We start from the raw sequence: 13,621 nt of genomic DNA on the forward strand, positions 1-13,621 counted from the left end.
GACAAAATAAAGGGTAAAGTGAATAGTACCAGGATTGACTTTTTAGTGTAAAAATATGGTTTTTCGTTAAAGTTCCTTTTAAACTATCGAAAGAAAATCTAACAGTCGAGGAATTGCCACGTAATCTTCTAATGATGTCCGAAGATGGATCAATTTCATCGATTCAATTACAGGCAAGGTTCTAAAAGACGCTAGGCGCTAGTCGAGTGGCGGGTTGGGGCCTACGCGCTAGGGTTAGGTGGGCGCCTAGGCGGATTTAAGTAAATCTATTATATTTCATGTAAATAAATGTGTTTATACTTAAAATATATGTAATCACATCATAACTACAAAATAGAATAACATATATATTATGAAGTATTGGAATGTAATGAAAACATGGGGAACTAGCATATAATATGTGTTTATTTAAGTATCCAACAAGTCTTTTACAAGTTATTAAAAAAATAAAATGCAAAATGAAAGTTATTTATTTTTTGTCTAAGTAAGTCGCAACCTAGGCGAGTCTGAGCGGGTTAGGCGGATGCCTAGGCGGTTTAGGTGGACGCTTCAGTAGGTCTAGGCACCATTTCTTAATTTTCAAATGCCTAGACATTAATCGAGGCGGTGGCCAGCCGCCTAACGCCTAGGCAGCACTAGGCGGGGATTTTTAGAACAGTGATTACTGGAAATGGTTTTAGACTAATTTTTGGACATGTTAAGGGCAGTGATAATACATTAGCTGATATTTTATCAAGACTAATTCATTGGACATGAATGAAATATTGTGGACCATCATCCTCAAATAGCACAAGACCACAAGGCATAAGAGAACCTTTCAGTAGCATAATGATGCATTATGGACCTCTATTATTCAGGGGATTCCAAAATAGCATAAGTAGACCAGCATCCCCACCAATACCCACCTTTAACTTTATTGGCACTGTAGTTGAAAGAATGAAAAATCCTCCTTTGAGGCATAGGTCAAAGGTATCAGGACTCACTAATGAGTAAAAGTTTCTCTTAGATAACTTTTGGAATGTTCAAATTAAGCAACCAAGCATGAGCTTAGGTCATACAAAATTAATTAGAGCTTTAAAGCAAGAGTTTGATAGTTTAATTTTAATTTTCTTAAAGCCAGCACCGTATTCATTCTCTTGAACACGACCTCCAAACCTTTCTCTGGAGATCATGAGGCATTAATTAACCAATTCACCAAAATAAACCAAGAAGCAGTGGTAAGTAACACCTTGAAAAGAGAATTGAAAATTGAAAATGATAAGTAACATCTTAAAAAGAGAATTGAAAACCACAAGTAACACCTTAGAATGCAGCAGAGGCAAGTAACACCTTGAAAAGAGAATTGAAAATTGGCACATAATATAATCAGCATGAGAATAAAGAGAAAGAAGTTATTGAACCCATTAATAAAGAACAAATGGCTAATAAGCCCGTTGAAGAGAGATAGATTAAGATTAAGATTTTCAAAGGAGATGCTAAAATGGAGCAGCATCAGACAAGCGAAGAAAAAACATAAATATAAAAGATTTATTAGGACTATACCATTAGACTTAATAAAAGATGATATCTTATTAGAAGGAATTTCAACAGCAAAATTAAGAATAATGTCCATAGATATGCAATATAAGATCTTGAACAGAACATCATAGTTCATGAAAGAACTGCAATCACAATTACAATGTGCTTTGTATAATGCCAATAGATATGTAGTATGAGATCTTAAACAAAGCATCACAGTTCATGTAAGAACTGCAATTACCATTACAATGAGCTATATATCAATCCATCTTTGATCCTAAACCAGAGATAGATATTATTACAAAGATATCTCCACCATGTCTTTGTGATAGTAGAGAGAGTTGTATTTGTAAATCAAAAGTTAGCATAACTTTGACCATGATTAACATGAGAGATTTTAGATCATGACATTTTAATTATGAGCATCAGAAGAAGCATAACAGAGTACAAGTTACCACAACCTTACTATTATAGTTTGCCTATCTTGATAAAATATTTATTAACCATAGTCCCCAATTAGAATTATTCCTTGATAAGCTTAAGAAAGCAGTGCAAGATTACTTAGAAGAATAGAAAGATATTCGTATAAGTTTTATTCGTAGTTCTTTAGATGGGTATATGCATATGTATAAGGAATAAGCTAGGCATAATGTCATACTAAATGAATTGTCTTCCATAGCACCCTATAGATGGACTTCTTCACACTAAATTATTCTGAGATATCGAAGAATCCAAATGTTAGCCTTAGACGAGTTTGAAGATTTTAAGTATGATATGTTATTAGTAGTAGAAGATAAAGAAATGTACATTTACAACAAAACAAAAACCCGCCATCAGCCCTATTGGAAGTCTCAAAATTTCAAAGGAGAAACTGCAAATACTTATTACAAGATAAAAGAAGATAGAGAAAGAGAGGCTGAACTAGAAAAAGAAGATGAACAATACTGGAATAGTATGACAGAAGAGGAACTGCACATCGACAACATGATAGAAGCATAGAAGAGCTGGCAACAGACTAGCAAAAGATGAAAAGTAGCACAATAATGCAACAAATCACAGTAACATCATGCAAAATTATGTACAATAATTCAAGCATCAAACAAAAAAGTAAACATCATTGTGGGACCCACCATGATGAATAGAATAATGGCATAAGAGTAAATAAAGAAAAAAGTTTGATCCATTATGGACTTTTTATACTAAGAATGTCTTTAAGATTAAATATGAATAATACCAAAGGTGTTTCCTTAAAACCCCCTTATTTTAATACATTAATGGGAACCAAAGTCATCGTGTGAATAGTAAACTTTAATCATCTTTCAAAGTCTTCATTCATACTGTTTTTTTAAGTGGGCATTCACACTGCTTTTATAACATTAACTTCATTCACGCAATGGCAAATGATACTTTGAATGAATAACGTTTATGGGAATTCAAGCAATGTCTGCAGAGCACCATACTTGGCAAATAAAGACAAACAACTGAGTGCATGCAAATGAAAAAAAAATCGACAAAAGTGACCACATAATCTTGACAGTTTAAACTAAGGAAAACTAATGAAAAGGGTTTGAAAACTTTGAGTTTTAATGATAAGGACAAAATAAAGGGTAAAATGAATAGTACCATGATTGACTTTTTAGTGTAAAAATATAGTTTTTCGTTAAAGTAAACAGTACCGGGAGTTTTTCGTTAAAGTTCCCAATGTAACTATTGAAAGCAAATCTAAAGTCAAGAAATTGCCACATAATCCTCTAATTTAGACAAAAAAAAAAAAAAAATTCAAAACATAAACATATTGTTGTGGATGGGTGGGTTAGTTTGATTGGACTTTAATCCGTTGATCAACTCAATAAATTTCGGGTTGGAATTGTTCAAACTCGTTGTTACCTAAGAAAATTGGCAACACAATCCAACTAGAGACGAGTTGGATTGGGCAGGTTCCAAAGGTTAGGCTTGATTGGTTTCTTTCTTATTCCTTTTGTGATTATGAAAGCAAAGTAATCAATACTTATATAAAACAAGCCTAATAAAAAATTTCACTATTCAAATCAAGCATTCTAAAAAAGTGCAATTAAAAGTTATTAAATTTTATTTTTAAATCTATTTAATAAATCAGACTAACATACTTTAACCCAATTTAACCGACCTATTAAATGTGTGGTCGGTTATACCAAAATTAAAGTCTTAAAGTTCAAAACCCAACCCAATCCAACCCTTGTCTAATGGGTTGATCGTGTTGGTCTGTAAACCCACTAAAGTGCCCACCCCTACTGCGTAGTATAGGCAAGTGACCGAAAAATTATATCGTGTGCAACTCTTCACAACGTTACTGTGGACCTCTCTAAGGCCTAAGCCCCACATGTTGAAATGCATAAGAATTATTTCGAAGTTACTACAATGTTAACCTAATGCCTATATTGATCATTCCTTTGTTTAAAAAAAAATCACTAATAAAAAAGAGATGGGGAGAATTTGAAACTATTATAATAAACTTCAACATCCTTGAAGGGCATTTAATGTGACAACATGTCCCTACTTTTATGGTTTTATTAATTTTTAAATGAGTGAATTGACGATAATGCCCTAGAAGCAAGATTGTTGACTTTAGTTGACTATCTTTTAGTAACTTGTACAACCAATTATTTTATCGTATTCTCGAAGTACTCGACGAAATGAACGCGTAGGTACAAGCGGAATCAGAATTGGAGCTACGGTTAAACTTTTACGAAACTTTGAGTATCGAAGACAAATTGATAAATTTCATATTTGGGAGACATTTGTGTGACTTGTTTTAGGGAGCCACGTGTTTGGCTATGAATGGAAAGTTAGGGAGAAGAAATGAAGGGGCTACTGCCCAATCAGAGAAGAAAATAAAAAAAAAAGAATGGTGCAAGAGAAATGAGAGAAGAATGAAGAGGAGAGAGGAAGAAAGGCTGCCCAATCAGGGAGAAAGAGAAGAGAGAAGGACCAATCAAAAGAAGAAGAAAGGGGGGAAGGGAGAGAAGAGTGAGGCACGAGATCATGGATCATTTGCCTAAATCGTGCAACCTAACCCAGTTGGAAACAATGGAACTGTTAGTTCCTCTGGCCAAATTCTAACGTATTAACCCAAGCCACCACCTGGAAAACATCCCATAACCTCCCATCTTCCATTTTCATCCATTAATTGGTGGATTTTAAGCCTAGGTTTTGTGATTTCGCATCGACGGCTTCAAGGGCACCCACGACGGCGATCCGCCATTTCTGAAACAAACTCCATCAACCACCACCACTATTAGAATCTCCTTGAGCCCAGGAACAAACCCCAAATAACCTTGGAGGTGGTGAAGCACCGGAGAAGCCGAATCGAATGCCACTATTTTTAGGGTTTTCGGCGGGTTCGAGACAAATTGGAGCTTTTCCTAGCCAAATTGGACTTGGTCACAGGTATAAAACTTGCTCTGATTGTTGAGATGTTCATTCCTATAAAATTTGAGAATTTTTTGAAATAGTTGAATTTTTCGGCGAGTCGGGGCGATCGACCACCATGTGCAGCAGCACGTGACCAATGGGCCGACACTGCCTTTTTGAGTTAAATTTGATGTTCTGATGTCAATTTGATCACTATTTGTTATAGTTCGATAGTTTGAACCTAGTATGGAATATTACGTCATTTGACCATTTTATGTTTCGACAATCCGACCATTGGATCGTCACCAAACTTTAATACATTATGGTACGTAATATTTGTGGACAATAGGAATTGACGGATTGGGAATCTGACTTACGGATCTTCCCAAATTAGATTCCTAAGTTCGTAAAATAAAACATTGACCGCCATTTAATTTTAGCAATTAGCGGAGATCCGACCGTTGGATCATTCTAAAACTTTAGGATATTGTTATAGAAGCTTATTGAAACCCTTGGGAAGTTACAGATTTGAAATCTGAGATGTAGATCTTCCAGATCGAGTTACGTAGGGTTGTGGACCCTATCGTCAACCTTTGACCGACGGTTGACTTTTGGTCAATGGGTTTCAAATCATTATAGAACGTCCTTGGGGATGTTTTTTTTATGTAAGTTACGTGTTCTATTGATAAGAATTCTGAGACGTGATTTGATATTTGTTCTAGGAGACGATCGTTCGTGACGCCTCAATATTTGTGTTAGTGAATTGTAGTGCAGACTTCAGGTGAGTGGGTCTTTTCATTTTTATAGTATATATATAAACTTTATAGTTTTCACAAATGCTTTTGAATTGATTTATGCATATCATGCCATGACTAAATAATGTTACAAGATATGTTGCACTGTTGTGAAATGCCAAAATAATCTTACAGGATGCGCATGTAAGTTTATTATGTTGATTAGAATTATTGCATGATTATGACATGCTTATATTCATGTAGTATGTTCATCATTGTTGCACCCTAGTGTTAGTGCTCGCCCCGGGCCAGGGCTAGTCATTCATGTGTATGTTCACCTCCCGCACCGCACGCTCGCCTTGGATCCAAGTAGGTGCCAATATTGTCGTATAGGTCGCATTAGGCGACTCCGACTCGTAGGTGACCACGATTATCACCAGTCTTCACGTGATCATAGCACTAAAGCATATATTATGATTACACCCAGTCCTGTCGTACATGTCACATTAGGCGACTCTGACTCATGTGCTAGCTGTTTGAACCCGATTTTACACTATCGGCCTGAGCAATCGAGACCGTAGAATGAGTAAAATTCTGAGCCATTGGATTGGAAGAAGGTTGAGATAATTGATTAATAATTTGTCTAGATAATATTATGATTTTAATAATCACAATGTTATCTGGCGAATTATTAAGAAAATTATTTCTAAAAATGTGGAGATAATTAAGGAGTCCAAAAGATTGAATGCTACCGGATTAGAAGATCAAAGGTGGCTTAAATGTCGTGCGGCTATGCATTTTCAGAGAAGGTGTTTTGCATTTGTGCATGTGGTTGGAAGAAAAGCATGTGGCATGCATGGTTGCACATGGGCAAATAGGTGGTGATAGGCTTTGGCCTATCATGAAAAAGGGAAACATTTTGATGGTCTCCACGTGGAAGGCAACCCATGAGTCATGATCACCAAATGGCCTGCACCTTTGGAATTTGAGGGATTTTTGGCGGTGCCTTTTTTATGGCCAAGTCCTGTTGGAATGAATGCCTAAGGGATAGGCTTGCATGCTACTTATCTGCATGCTTTAGTTCCAGTGCCGTGAAGATTATCAAATTGGCTGATGCATGCTAATTGTTTGCATGAAGTAAGGAGATAATGATGACATCTAAAAGATAGGTTGTTGCTTATCTTGAGAAGTCTTTGACCTAGACTCTAGCTGGTGAGTTTGAATTAAAATCAAATTCTACACAAGTGAACCCGCACCACACATCTGCTTCTATAAATACAAGGCTGCGAACACCATTCAGAGGACCTCGAATTCAACACACAACTGCCCTGCGCAAAACCTCTCAAACATCTTGAGATTTTTTTATTTTCTTTTTCTCGCCAACACATCTTCAGTTTGGATAAACAGCACTATGAAGGCAACCGGCGAACATCTTCAGTTTGGATAAACAGCACTGTTGCCGTAGAATCAGCCGTTCTCGAAGCACCTTTAGTTTGGATAAACAGCACTGCATCGAGGCCGGCTGGTTATTTATCCAAGTCTCGGTCGAGAAGGATTTTCGAATCCTTATTGGCAGAGGTCATCTCATTAGCCTTCTGGGCAAAGTGAGGTGTTACCAGGTTACTACATTCGGCACCATAAGAGCCGAATTTGATATTGAACTTCGCAGAATTAGTAGCCTTGTCTTCAGGCTATAGAACCCAGAGACCGAGAGTGTTCCTTCCTTGGTCGCAATCGCAAGATAGAGAAGTCAACGACGCGCTCAACGCGACATCAACAAATTTTACTCCTCGGCCAAGCTCGGCCGACGAGTTGGCACGCCCCGCATTCAACCAAAGGACGTAGTTAGCTTATTAGTTACTCGGCCTGCGCGCCACGTAGGTTTTGTAATTTTTAGAGTCAACACTAGCATAGATTGATGAGCAATAGGTTCAATTGTACAGGTCGCATTAAGCGACTCCAACTGGTGTGCTAGCATAGGTTGTTGAGCACCTGATTTTACTTATATTACTGTTGAGATTTTGGGATGTCATGCCTTATTTACGTTTTGCAGGTTACGATAAGTATTTTCATACTATACGTAGTATGTATATTTTGGAAAATATACATGTTTTATGGCAAGGGGTTATAACGTTTTCAAAGGTTTTTATTAAAACTTTATTTTCAGGCCTACTCACCCTTGTTTTTCGCTCCCTCAGGTTTCAGTAGCTAAGCTCACGTATCGACGATGACTCTTGGCAAATCTTAGTATTGGAGATTACCTTTAATGATATAATTCTCACCCTATCTTACTATACTGTACTTATGCTCTGTCATCACATGTGAAATTGGTTCATTCCCGCTCACCAACGCACTCTTATGTTTAGGCACTTTTAGGTTTAAATTTATTCACATTTTCCACATCACTACACTTTATGGCTTCGTCACCTTCCAGGTGTCGGCCAGCACAACTCGATTTGGAGTCCAAGTGGACATTATGGGTTGGGGTGTCACTTAATCTTTAGTCTTAACTCTTGTGCTTAGATGTTGTGGGACTCTTGAGACTTATTGATCAAGTCTCACACTTGGCACTTGGATTGTGGGATCCTCTAACAAACTTACACTTTAAAGAGTGACTCATATGAAATGAATTTATCAGTATGTGACTTTGGATTATGGGGTTCTTTAACAAAATTAAACGTTGAAGCATAACTTATACAAAACGAATTCATCAATATGTGACATCTTGATTCAATATACAATGTGATGTTGAGCGATTACATTCAATAATACAATGTAATTGCCCAAGCACATCTCCACTTCTTACGGGGCAATTGACATTAACAATTTTTTTTAATTAATAAATATATAATATTATATTTAATTTCAAAATCTGTTAGTTTAAATTTTTTTCCATTTTTTTTTGTGTTTTTTTAATAATTTTTAATAATTATTTTTTCAAATGAATGGTAGAGACCATTGTGTCACAATTTTTTGCAATCCAACATCTCAGGTTGTGCCACGTGAGCTCAACCAGTTTTCAAATTTTTTTCGTATTTTATTTATTTTTTATAAATTAAAAAAGACTGATTAATGTGGATCGTCGAATTTAAGAAATTCAACGGCCCACGTTTGAACATAAACTGAATGCTAGCAACGCGGGTCCCACCGACAATTTTCAGTTGGCTCACTCCCCATTTGCGCGTGAAGGCCATGCAATCGTGGTTGACATCAGACCTACTCAGGCTAACAGACGAGCAATAATGGTCTATTGTTTGGTGTGTGGGGGTTAGGCTTGTTGAATAACAACGGGGATTTAGGTGAGCCAGAGCAATTTTTGTTAGGGTAGCGGGATTGAATCACCCGATTTACTAGAAGATCGGAAGGGGTGGAGTTGCTCTAAGCTGTGCAACATAGGATTCACCGCTCAATTTAAATTTTGAAATTAGGGTTCTGGTGAATGTAGGGGTGGGCAAACGGGTACTAGACCTGCGGGGCGGGTCGGGTACATGCGGTCCCGACGCGGGTCTTAAAATTGTAAAACACAAACGGGACGGGCCGGGGCGGGTTTAAGAAATTAACGGGGCGGGGCGGGTCCAAAAGGCCCAAGAAACAAGGCCCTGGCCGGACCCGTTTCTCTCAAGCCCACTCAATTTTCTGGTCCAAAAGTCCAAGTACTGCGTTGGTTTTGTGCAGTACACTAGTACTTGTACTACATTTCACTTATTTCTTTCACTCATTTCACCCTCTCTCTTTTTTCACTCTTTCTTTCTTTATTTTTGTTTTACTTTTTTCACTCATTTCACTTTTTTTTTCCCACTCAGACCCTCTTTTTCTCCATCCCAGGAGACCCACAATCCCCAAACTCCATGAAAGACAAGAAGATTGAGGACTCAATTGAGAGACTGCCATCCAGTGGTTGGACAACAACCAGTTATCGGATGCCGATGAGTTCGAAGACAAGACGGAATTGGAGAGCATCTGCAACCCAATCACAAGGTGAAATTATTTAGGTTTTGTGAACTTGGAAATTTTATGTTTTATTTGGGACTTGAAATTATAGATCAATGCTTCTATTTTTTCCCTATTTGCATAACCTTTTGGTCGATGAGTAGGAAGTGGAAATCACAAGGGAATTGATTGAAATTGCTTAGATTCAGAAACCCTAAGGTATTCCCTTTCTTTTATGATGAGAAGGCAAATTGGATTCGTAGGTTTGTATGAAAGAGTTATGTGAAAACCCTAATTTAATCCCTAATTTGCCTTGAGAGTGCAGATCTTGCGGTGGTTGTTTTGATGGAACCGCCGATAACGATGTTGTTCGAAGAAGCGAATCTTCGAATGAGGAGAATAAAGAGGAAAGACCACCAGAATTGAGGCGTGAGTGAAAGATTTGGACCCATTGGGACCCGTAAGAACCGGCCCGTTTCAAAAGGGCCTGGTTAGGTCCAAATCCTGTTTTAAAAAATCCAAAACCTGCCCCGCCCCATTGTATTTACGAACGGGTCCGATCCGATTCCTTCAATTTTGGGCCCGGCCTGGCCCGTGCCCACCCCTAGGTGAATGGTGATGCACTAGAAAATAAAAAGATGGAGTAATTAGGAAGTTTCTAGAAAGTAGAGGGACTGTGAGTAGGTTGGGTCAATTTAGTAAACCCAAAAATGGAATAAGCACAGAGACGTGGACAAACACTCGGATACCGACTGAAAACCCAGAGAGAGTGAAGAGGCAAATTCAAATAAAATCCAAAAAAATTAAAGAAAAAAAAAACCCAAGATTTGAAGAGGACAAAAGAACCCCCAAATAAAACAGAAATCTCTGCCTCTTGGTACATGATTTTCTGTGTTTCCGCATGTATATAAAACTCTGCAATGTTTCACTAACCGCCACAATTCATTTGTAAAGCATCGAAAGAAGAAAAAAACAAAAATATACGACCTCCAGTAGACCACCCAAGTCGATTTTTTCAGGCTTGCAAAATACCCTGTTTCTTATTCAAGAGAAAAATGGTGGTTCCTGACGGTGGTGGAAGTTCAGGCGGTGGAGACGGTGATGGGACGCCTTCCCGGCCACTGTCGTCGAAAACCCAGTTTCCAAAAACCAGCAATGGTTTGAAACAAGCAGAGAACGAGCTTGATCAAGTCAAAGAAGAAGTGACCGAACTGAAAAAAGGGATAAAGACATTGACTTCTTCCAAAGGCGGAAACTTTGACCTCTCGTCTTCCTCGTCTTCCTCCGCCGCTCCGCCGAACCGAGCGGCGGAATTGCTCCACGTGAAGGAAGAAACAGTAGATGTTGTGGTTGTGGAGGATGATGACTTCGACGGTGGAGGCCACTTCAACACCATCAACGGCTGTGGTGGTGATTTTGGGTCTTCTTCCATGGAGCTGCCTAAACCCATGGAGGGTTTGCGCGAGGTGGGCCCACCGCCGTTCTTGAACAAGACTTTTCAGATGGTGGACGACCCGGAAACCGATTCCGTCGTTTCGTGGAGTGATACTCGGCAGAGCTTCATTGTTTGGGACTTGTACGAATTCTCCAGGACTCTCCTGCCCAAATACTTCAAGCACAACAATATCTCAAGCTTCATTCGCCAGCTCAACACTTATGTAAATTTTCTATCTTTCTTCAAGTTTTGTTTTTTACTAATTTACTTGGTTTTTACTAACATACGAAAGAAAAAAAGAAGTAGAATTCAGCTTCAAATTGTATGCATGTTTCTGATTTAAATGATTATTTGGGTTGGTAGACTCAGAGTTTAGGCCAGTTGGTGAGAATAGGGTGTCTAACTCTTACTCTTACATGATTTGTTTGTTGCATGGCCTTTTTTCCCCTCTAATTTGTTATTTTTGCTTGAATGCTTATAAATTGTTTGTCATCTCGATTTGTTTAGGTCATCGAATTGAATTAATTGAATCACACCTTCTAATTTTTTTCTTTTTTATCTTTCACACACCTCTCAATTTTCGGTCATCGGATTGAATGAATTGAAGAAGATAACAAAAAAATATTAGATGAGGGTGTGTTGATCCCTTTGTTTATGCTCGAGCTTTCGTAATCTTTGAGTTTTTGAAAGATTTTGTTGAATGTTATGTTTTTAGGGATTCAAAAAGGTTGATCCGGACAGGTGGGAGTTTGCAAATGAAGGGTTCCAGGGTGGGAAGAAGCACTTGCTGAAGAACATCAAGAGAAGAAGAAGGTACAACAAGAAGCCGACCCCAGTCGCTGCCCATTCAACCAAAGCCAGGTTGGAAGCTGAAATTGAGTCACTAAAAAAAGACCAGGACTTTTTGAGGTTGGAAATCTTGAATCTCAGACAACAGCAAAAGCACTCTCAGCATCAACTGACTGCGGTTGAACAACAAATTCGAAGTTCCGTGTGTAAGCAGCAAAGTATGCTCTTTTTCCTCACCAAAACCACCATGAATCCCACTTTTGTGCAGCAGCTAATGCTGAAGAGAGTGATAAAGAGAGAGTTGGATGGAGGTGATCTAGGCAAGAGAAGGAGATTGTCTCCGGCCCAAGACATCGAAAGCTTTGATGAGTGGATAAATGCCAGCCTCAGATTTGATTGTAGAGGCCAAATTGAGGAAGAACTGGTGCCTATGCAGTCTGCACTTGCTGAACAAATCTCAGAGGGAATTGCTTCCAAACAAAATGAAACCCCGTTATCATCTCCCATAGTTGATAAATCATGTAATGCAGGTCAAGATCTAAATCCAAGTGTGATGGCCGGAACAAGCAGCTCGGAGGATGTGCCCTCTGCTTATGATGACATGTCCGATAAATTTCTGGAAGAGTACATAGTTTTCGATGATGAATGTGCACTGAACGATTCCAGTTTATACCAAGAATTGGAGGATTTGATTGTCAAGCCGTGCGATTGGAGCGCATATGTGAGTAACTCCTTGGTGGAGCAAGCTGGTTGCATTGGCTCAGTGCCTTGAATTTCACAGGTAGAATTCTTTTATCTTCTCTTCAATATAACTCTCTGCTGACTGCGGAAAAATATAATCTGTTTCGGGTATTTCACTTTTACAGTGTACATCTAAGAATGAAGATGCAACCACAGGTGAATCAAGAACTCCTCAATCCTGTTAGACTTTTTGAGTTACGGAGTAATGTTTTGTACTTTTGCTGTATTAATCCCTAAGTTTTAAACATTTCTCTCTGTTGTACTGATTTTGCACAGCATGGTTAAGAACGTAAACTCTGCGTAGTGCAAATATGTTCATTCTGTTCACATGAGGGGTTCGGAAATGAATACTACTTAGCACCTTACATTCCTCTTTAATTGTAAATCACAGTGTAACGCATATCAAATTTTGATCTATATATTTGACTTTTTATGGGTAAAGAGTCAAGTATTTTCCGTTGGAAATGGTCTCGTCTTTGGGACACAATGCCAATCGGTGAACATATCTAATACAATACAATACAAAACTCCTTTGGAACCACATTTTACAGAACAATATTGTTACTTGGACACATAAAATTGATCACATTGCTGAAATACTTTTTAAGTTTGTGTGTTAAAATGACATTATTTTTGTCAATGAGGGTTGGTTGAGTTCGTAAGAACTAAAATTGAGCTAACACTTCTCTGTAAGTCTTCGAAGAGACTTGGTATTCCCTGGCCCTAGGATGAGGTAGCCTTTTATCGCCTAAACTTTTCTTGATAAAGCACAAATAGTGTGGAGACATAAGTTAACTCCAAAACATTATACATTATTTGCTCCTCTTGCTATTCGAGTTCAGAGACGAAAATGCAACTCGGGACATAGTTCAAGAGCCATTGCTACAAAATTTATCTCGTATTAACCAAGAACGTGATTATGATATTAACAAAGGTACATGATTTAACATAGAATTACGATCTAAAACGAACAGTATACAAACGCGAAATCATCGCTACGAGATGCTCTCCTATAATCTATGTATCAAAAAGAAAAAAAGAAAAAATGAAGAGCAGGTGAGAGAGAGAATGAACATTCTACCTA

The 13,621-nt window shown here is 38.1% G+C and overlaps 1 protein-coding gene across 1 annotated transcript; it reads left to right on the top strand.

Annotated features, from left to right (window-relative positions):
• The first annotated feature begins 9,462 nt into the window (after positions 1 to 9,462).
• LOC137714987 (heat stress transcription factor A-2-like) lies at positions 9,463 to 12,970 on the top strand. Its single transcript, XM_068454185.1, has 4 exons — positions 9,463 to 9,791; positions 9,898 to 11,230; positions 11,723 to 12,577; positions 12,663 to 12,970. Exons 2-3 carry the CDS (start codon positions 10,628 to 10,630, stop codon positions 12,566 to 12,568), a joined length of 1,449 nt encoding a protein of 482 aa, XP_068310286.1. The 5' UTR covers positions 9,463 to 9,791; positions 9,898 to 10,627; the 3' UTR covers positions 12,569 to 12,577; positions 12,663 to 12,970.
• Positions 12,971 to 13,621: the final 651 nt, after the last annotated feature.

The sequence above is a fragment of the Pyrus communis genome, chromosome 1 (assembly GCF_963583255.1).
Source record: "Pyrus communis chromosome 1, drPyrComm1.1, whole genome shotgun sequence".
In the NCBI taxonomy this organism is placed as follows: Eukaryota; Viridiplantae; Streptophyta; class Magnoliopsida; order Rosales; family Rosaceae; genus Pyrus; species Pyrus communis.